This window comes from Drosophila guanche, unplaced genomic scaffold (genome assembly GCF_900245975.1).
Source record: "Drosophila guanche unplaced genomic scaffold, DGUA_6, whole genome shotgun sequence".
NCBI classification, from domain to species: Eukaryota; Metazoa; Arthropoda; class Insecta; order Diptera; family Drosophilidae; genus Drosophila; species Drosophila guanche.
In genome coordinates, this window is record NW_022995757.1 from 366675 (window position 1) to 375214 (window position 8540).

Sequence of the window (8540 nt, forward strand, 5' to 3'; positions counted from 1 at the left end):
AAAATTAGTTATTTTCGGGTTGTTCTCAGAGACCATAAGAGCAAGAGCAACCCAGAATTTCCATTCAGTCAGATGTAGATGTAGATGAGTCGTGTAAAAATGTAGCGACGCGTCTCACAACGTTCCTAAGATCCTAAGATGTTGGAAAATACTCTGATATCGAAAAGTAAATGTTCCAGAGGGTTCCCATGTTGGAAATCGAAGCTTAATAAATCAAATAAAATATTGAAAGGTGGAAAATCATATTGGAGATCAAACTTGGCTCATCCTAAGAGCTTTGTCAGCCAGTTCCCATCGTTCCACCAAACTATTCGCCATTTGTGACTAATTATTCAACCCCGACTGAGACTTTCAAAGAGTGTAATGTGTTGCACAGTGTAATTTGCTGCTTTTTAATAGTTTAAATAAATAAATTAATCTTGCCTCTTGCAGGCAAATAATAATAAGACAAAAAAAAAGGGATGGAAGTACTCAAAAAAAAAAACAGACAGACCTAGACGACGGCTTAAGTAGAGTGAGGGAGGAGTAGGGTTGGGTGTGTGGCAGAATCAACCGCGATTGGGACGCACGACCATCACCTGGGCCTTGTTCTTGCCCCGCTTGTTGCCACGACGCCGGCGGCGCTGCAGGTTGTTGCTGTTGACGCTGCCACGTCGCTTGTTGACGCGACGGCGATTGGGCACACGACGACGGATGTTGTTGTTGTTGCCAGGACGACGACGCGACGAGAGGGCGCCCTGTGCCACGATCTGGGGCAAAAGATCCGCAATGGGTGAGGCGCCATTGATGACCTGATTGATGGCCGAACTGGTGGCCGTCGAGCCCGACGATGTGGACGACGAGGAGGTGCCACCGAGGTTCACATAAATGGCGCCATTCGTGGTGGTGGTGACCAGTCCGCTGCCCGTGCCTGTGCCACTCGTGGTGGTGCCCGTCACGAGGGATGTCCCCGTGCCAGTGGTGATGCCGGTGCCCGTGCTGCTCGGACGCAGCTGCTCCAGCATGTCCTGCTTGTTCGTAATGTACTGATTCAGGGCAGAGTTGAAGCCAGTATTGGTCGAGGAGCTGCCGCTGCTGCTGGTCAGCCCTGAAGCCAGGAATCTCAGCTGTCCGTTCTCGTTGCCGTCCTTCACAAAGATGCCCGCCAGCCGCGACTCGTCGAGGTCCAGCTCTTGCTCTGGGTCTGGGTCCGACTCTGCCACAACCGCCAGCTCGACCACTTCGGCGGGGATTTTGGATGAGGCCACGGGCGAGGGCGAGGGCGATGGTGCCGCCATGGCCGTTGCCAACAAACACAAAATGTAAATTTTGTACATCATTTTGGGTGTAATGCTCTGCGTCGACTGCGTATCGATGACCAGTCCCTGGCTGCTTATATACCAACGCATGAGTTGACGGAAATTCAATATTTCTTTTGGATTCGCGCTTTCTTATTTCTGGTGGTCATGTGTGATAGAATTCTGCCACCATACGACTATGATTTTCATATTTTTTTGGGCAATTTTAGAAAGCCCCGCGCGTACCCATAGCCCCCGGGGATTTGCCTGAGCGTTTCGGCTAAGCGTGTCAAGAAGTACTTTTATCCCATTGTTTGCCCAAGATCGTGAAGCTCAAGAGGCCACAGAGACCATGGCCAGAGCCGCACTTTGATTACAATTTAAAATCATAAACAGGAGAAATGTCTACCATACACAGAAGATGCAGCATATTGTATTTCTCATTTGTTACAATTCAAAACAATCCTAACAATCCTTCTGGGTTCCACTGCAGTGGAACGAAAAAATGTAGTCTAATGCTTAATGTCCAGTGTAAATGATGAGTATGAGGCGCCCTGTGCCACGATCTGGGGCAAAATATCCGCAATGTGTGAGGCGCCATTGATGACCTGATTGACCAGTGGTGGTGGTGACCAGTGCCCGTGTGTGGTGGTGCCCGTCACGAGGGATGTGCCCGTGCCTCTGACGGCAGTATTGGTCGAGGAGCTGCCGCTGCTGCTGGTCAGCCCTGAAGCCAGGAATCTCAGCTGACCAACAATTTTCTCCTGAAGCCTTCTCTGTGGCCACATGTTCGCTTCCTTTTATCATCTGCTTTCGCTGCTTTGACTTCTTGGGAGCGCCGGTGGCTGGGACGCGTTGCGAAATAACGATTGGGCGCCGGCGAGTTGGACTCCTCGCGGAAATACTTTTGCTTGGGTGTGCATAATGCCTGAGCGTGTCCTAATCAGCTCTATGCACGGCTCTGGAGCATCGTCCAAGGTAACGGAGCCAGCGCTGGTATTGATGCGTTTGACAACGGGCGACTTGCGATGATTCTCCTCAGCGGAACTCTTAACTGGCGACACCAGCTGCGACTTCTGCTTCTGCTTTCTAGTCGTCGTTGTCTTCATTCAAGTTTTCCATTCCAACAGTTTTCAGTGCACTGGGAGGAATAAATATAAATCAATAAAATGTACAACAAAAAATCCACAACTTTGTGGAAAACGTTTCAGGTCTGGCATAAAACATAATGGCAGTTCCTTAGCTCGATGTGCATGGAAAATGCATTTCAGAATAATATTTGCGGCAATTTCTCTTGGGTCTGGGTCTGGGTCTGGGTCTGGGGCCAGTGTGCCACACACAGATGGTGATGGCGGGGTGTGTGTGTGCGCTTCTCAATTTTTCGCCTAAGTTGGCCAACTCATCGACCGTTTTTGGAGCCGAATGACCTGTAGGGCGGGGGGGGGGAATGGGGCTGTTGCAGTAAATTTCACTTACGCCAAAGCCAAGGCAGACACACGCACACCCACATGACGGAGGAACGAACCCCGTGTGCCCGGAATGGCAGCTATCTCCAAGTGTCTGTCGCGGTTCGCGGTTCTTCGTTTACTTGGCAATGCAAGTACAGGCGCTAACCGCGCGTGAAAACAGCAGCAGGAGCAGCAGCAGCAACAATCGCCTCGCCTCTGATACAGTTTTACCCACCCCACCGCCCAGAGGCAGCCAACCAATTTCTTACCCAGCACCCTGGATGGCACCCAGCACAAGCAGAAGTCGCAGCTGGTGTCGCCAGTTAAGAGTTCCGATGAGGAGAATCATCACAAGTCGTCCGTTGTCAAACGCATCAAGACCAGGGCTGGCTACGTCACTGTTACCATGGACGATGCTCCAGAGCCGTGCATAGAGCTGATTAAGACACGATCCGGCATTATGCACGCCCAAGCAAAAGTATTTCCGCAAGGAACCCAACTCGCCGGCGCCAAATCGTTATTTCCGCGAGAAGTCAGAGCAGCTAAAGAAGAAACCAAAAGGAAGCGGACATGTGGCCACAGAGCAGGCTTCAAGGAGAAAATTGTTGATTATTAAACAAGCTCATCATTTACACTAGACATTAAACATTACCTAGCAGCCACTACTCCGTATAGGACGTACCGTGGTAAGGGAATTGTCTGCACTGGGGATCGTCGGTCGCTCAGTTACGCAGATATTTGCTTGAAATTATTGATGGATCTTTGTCTTTATAGCTGCACAAAATGGCTGTTTAATTCTGTAAATAAATATTTATATTTTTAATATATATTCATTTGACAGAAGAATTCAACTTTTGATTTTTTATTGATTTCTCGATGTGTTTCGAAGCAAATGTAAATGAAGACCCGCAATATATTCACTTTTATTTCAGGAATATTAGCAAAAACCAAAGTCCATGAATTGGTCTTTTTATGGCTGATATACTCGTATGTATCGTATCGTTTCTTGAACACAAGAAGAATGCCCAATTAAGTGCATCTCAAGCAAGGCAGCAATTTGTTGAGCTAACAGCTAGGGAATAAAGAACTGATCAATTTTGTTGTTTCAAATACATTTTAATTATGTTTTTTTAATTGCCTCTGAAATTGTTCCAGGTAATTGTAAATTATAGAGGCCATACAAATAGTTTAGCGTCCACTTTGAAGGGGATGAAGGTCGATTTTTTGCTGTTTCAGCATATGCAGCTGTGGTTTTGCCAGTTGTGGTGTTTACACATGTGCCATTTGAATTTCATTTAATTTAAAATGAGTTCATTAACTGGGCACAGTTTTCATTTTTATATTGGCGTCTCTTAATAGTTTTCCCAGCAGCGTCTTCAAGGGTACTCTGGGTGTCTCAACCTGCGCTTCAGGCTACCTTTTCCCTCTCTCTCTCTGCTCACTGCTCCTTGCACGCTGCCTTTGCTGCTCTCCACGCACGTTGCTTTTGCTGCTGCCAGTGAGCGGCTTAAAGCGAGGCAATGACAATTAACAACAGGCGACAAAACGACAACGAAATGAAGGTGCGAGAGCGTGGCCCAGGCAAAGGGAGAGTCAGAGTGAGCGAGTGGTGGGTGGTGGGTGGTGTGTGGTGGGCTGGCTGAGGTGGGAGAAGATGCCATATCAATGACAGCGACAGACAGACGTGAAAATGCAGAGCAGTAGATGAGTGGGGAATGGTGATGGAATGTGGGAGGGGGCGGGTGTAAAACTTCAACTCTGGATTCTCCTCGAACCTGAAACCGCAAGAGGCATTCAGAAAATGCTCTGCTCATTCCCTGTTTTTCACACACACACACACACACACACACACACACACACACTCAAACACACCCACGCATCAGGCTTGAATTTTGCAGCTTTTCCTCAGCTTTGGCCCGAACCCCAACCCCAAGCACACTTCACTTTATTTTCATTTTCACGTGCAATTGAAGTGCAAAATGCGTTTGGCAATAGAATTGCCAGCCAAAGTTTTTCCTCTTGCCCTAGTTTTTCCTTACCCTTTCCTTCCCCAAAAAGTACTCCTGCCCAAACCAACCACAATACAAAATTCACTTCAGTTCTGCTTCACTCCTTTTCTCTCGCCCCTCCCTCCCTTTTATCACTGAATTTTTTCCCTAGATTTTGCGTTCGGGTTGGGTTTTGAAAACAATTTTTATAAGTGAAATTTCAATGACATTTTAATGGAAATTGCAAATGAATGAAGAGGCCCAAGAAAGCACGAAGAAAACTCCTGGCACTCCTGCTTAAAAATGTGGGGGAAACACTCGCACAAAGTTGCATAATTGATGAGAATATTTTTGGATTCTACTGCTTAACCGGCAGGGTAACAGCGGGTGCCAAATAATTGAATTGGAATTGGAAATGGGAATGGAAATGTCAACAAATAAAGGCACTTACAAAAATCTAAAATTAGTCCAAAAAATAAATAATTAATGGAGTTAAAAAGCAAACTAAAATTAGATTATGTTGATGCAGTTTTAAATAGAAATATACAAATATTTAACCACCTTCAAAAAAGTCTGACTACCCTGAGCTAGAAGCACATCATCTGTGGCAGGTATAAATAAATAAGACAACCAAACAATTACTAAGTTGTTTTTATGTAACAGTAAGTGGAAAAAACTAATCTAAACAATATCGTTTCTGCCAAAAAAAAAAAACTACTCTTGTTGTACATATCTATACAGCTGCAACCTCATCAAATATTTAGAAAAAAACGTAGTTCTGAAACTGAAGTTGCTCCTTAAGCCACATCTACCACTGACTTTTGCTTTTTATACACGGTGCTCGAAGAGTGAATACAAAGGTTATATTGTATTTGTTTCCTTAGCGCACAGAGGGAAACGTTTCCGTCACAAAGAGTCACAGACGAAAGTCTGCTGTATCCACAATAGCGAATGGCCATTTCTAACAGATCACAAAATGAAGATTAGATTGAATCATTATTATAGCCAGAATGAAGAAATACATTTTCAGGGGCAACACCCAGCCAAATATTAATATTAAATAGTATTCGATTAGATAAATAATACTGAAAATAATACAAATATCATGTAATATAAATTATAATTTAAATATTATTAAAGTATACTCGGACAGAAGTTACTCTCAGACTCTCTCAGACTCTTAGGCGCAGAGAATATGAGAGGCATTTGAACCATGAAGGGAAGTCTCAGAACTTTAGGCGGAGGGAACTTGAGGGGCTAGGCGGTGGACCATGTTCTTTTCCATGATCAGCCACTAGGAGAACTTTAGAAGAAGGCAGAAGCAAACCAAATGTTCGGTCTCTGTTTAAAAACTTAGCAGCCAGATTTTCGCAGCTCAAACAAAAATACTAAAAAACGCTCCGATTTTATACTCCCATGTCGAACGGAAAATACTAAGATTAAATCAAGCTTCTGTCGCTAAAAAACACATACACATACTCAACGAGAAGAGACGCTTGTGAGACGCTTCGTACGTGTCACTACTTGTGTCCCCGGTACTGAGTCATTACATTTTTTGTTTCGTATTTTACATTTTACATTATTTCTACATCTGCCATCTACATCATCATTAAATGGTTATAAGAGTGCATCGAAAATTGTAAATGATCACCCTAATTAAGCATCCGACAGCATACTTAATGAGAACGAGATTGAACGTGTGAGACGCTTCGTACGCGTCACAACTTTTATCTCCAGGCAGTACATCTGCCGCATCCAGTAAATCCAGGGCACAATTTACATCACCAGCACTTGCGGTCCACTGCACATTCTGGCTCCAGAATCAACATAAAGACGTTCGCCGTATGGTTTGTGCTGTCCACCCAGACGCTGCGCGATGAACTCCATTCGGAGTGTGTCTATTATCTGACCAGTGAAATGCCAGGCGTGGTGGCCCAGCTGCATGACCATGGGCGTGTCTACGTGTCTGCCATGACCATCCAGGAGGCGGACAAGTTGTTGCTAAAACAATACGCCCTGATCCACAATCAGCACAAGGATCTGGTGAGCGTTGAGCACACAGTGGCCCAGTAAAGGAAGAATATGTGTGGAATACAGATGTACAGTACAGATACAAAAACACAAATTAAACTCACACAACGCTCAATGATCGCACGGTCGCTCCTGTGCCGTCGTAAAATAATTTAGCAGCGTTAAACCTCAACTGCGGTGGATTAGCACAAGTAAGTGCCTAAGATGGCAAGTGTTAGGATGGGTCAAAGAGGTTGTAAAAGAACAATTGCCATTTCACATATTTATTTATGTATGGATTCACTTGGGCAAACACAGAGGCGAATACTTTGCTATCTGCGGTGGATTAGTACTAATTATTTGTGTACACGTGGTGTCAAGGGTCAATAAAATTAAGTAAAAGAATGCAACTCAGGTAGCCTCAAGTAGCAGTGGACATTGCGCCTCAACGCATATTTACCTAAAATTGAAGTAGCGAAACCAAAACGCTGTCCTTTGACTCTGTAATTGTTGCTCTGCAAATTCCAAGAATTGTTTTGGTTTATCTGAGCTGTGGTTTAATGTTCAGCAAATATTCCGCGACGCTGCTTTTGGTGCTACACAAAGTTTATTGTGTGTTTCCAGAGACGGCCAAGACATTGAAAGAATTTTTAATAACACCACTTAGTGCTGTTTGTTGATCCCAGTGTGCTCCTTGGTGTGCTCACACTCACAGCATTGGTAGTTGCTGCTGACTTCACGAAACAAACAAAACACAAGCAAAAAAATAAAATAAAACAAACACAATTAACACCACACATGTAAATGTGACACTTCTAGTTACGGGCTTAAAGAGATGACACTCTGCATAGTGATGACACGCCCAAAATATCGATACAATTATTTCAGCAGGTAGTCTTTTCTCGTGCTAGGATCGCGGCATTGAAACATAAATCATGTTAATCACATATTTTAGCGAGAAACTTAATTAATTAAACAACAAAAACGGGGACAAATTTATTTATTTGTGTATTACAAATTTCTTAAACTTACAGAGCGGGCAAACAAATATTGGTTGAGCAAACTTAATGTTTAATCTTTAAGCAGTAACAATACAAAAAGAATTAAACAAATTCAAAGTTAAAAGTTATCTAACAATTTGAAGGCAAATATTTATATTATGTTTGTTTAACCAAAAATGGTTAATGCAATTTATTTCCATGGCAGAACTGGGTTGGTCAACCAATTTATCAGCTTTTCGGCAGAGTAAAGTACTTTGTAAACGGATGAAAGTTACTAAGGCTACGCTCAGAAAGAAAACACCTCTGAAAATACCTTCACAAAGAGTACACATTTTTGTTGCTTCAGTGAATAGAAAGTTCTGCCACAGAAAAAATAATCAGAGTTCTTTAAACTATTTCAAAGACACAAATCTATCAGAAAGATCTAAAACTATCTTCCCTTCACAGAATTCTTAAAAAAAAAAATACAAAAAACTCTGGAGATCTGTGAGGAACTCAATGCCCTGCTCCCAAAACCAAATCAGAATATTGTCAACATTGTGTAGCACGTGATAGCAATGCATTAACGGAAGTGTTTCAATTGTGGGCACCCTGTCCGTGTTCCAGTCCGTGTCTGGGGGATGGATGGGTGCTGGCCCCAAAAATAGATGCGGAAATCCAACAAACTTCTGGCTAAAGATCAATAATCGTCGCAGGGCTGTGCTGTGCCGTCAGGTAAGCCGCCCCCGAATTGTGTTGTGGGGGAACATTGAAAAATGTCGCCCCCGAGGCTGTAGAGTCATAAAAAAAAGTGAGGGAAGACACACCCCGCCGCCC

The 8540-nt window shown here is 44.0% G+C and overlaps 1 protein-coding gene and 1 long non-coding RNA gene across 2 annotated transcripts; both read right to left on the reverse strand.

Annotated features, from left to right (window-relative positions):
• Positions 1–499: 499 nt before the first annotated feature.
• On the reverse strand, positions 500–1277 carry LOC117590441 (period circadian protein). The gene has a single exon (XM_034283061.1). The coding sequence runs from the start codon at positions 1275–1277 to the stop codon at positions 549–551; it is 729 nt and encodes a 242-aa protein (XP_034138952.1). The 3' UTR covers positions 500–548.
• Positions 1278–3250: 1973 nt separating this feature from the next.
• Positions 3251–7487, reverse strand: LOC117590294. The gene is made up of 3 exons (XR_004574280.1): positions 7184–7487; positions 3378–3522; positions 3251–3313 (listed from the first exon to the last, which is right to left on the reverse strand). It is a non-coding gene; the product is annotated as an uncharacterized LOC117590294 (long non-coding RNA).
• Between the last annotated feature and the right edge of the window lie 1053 nt (positions 7488–8540).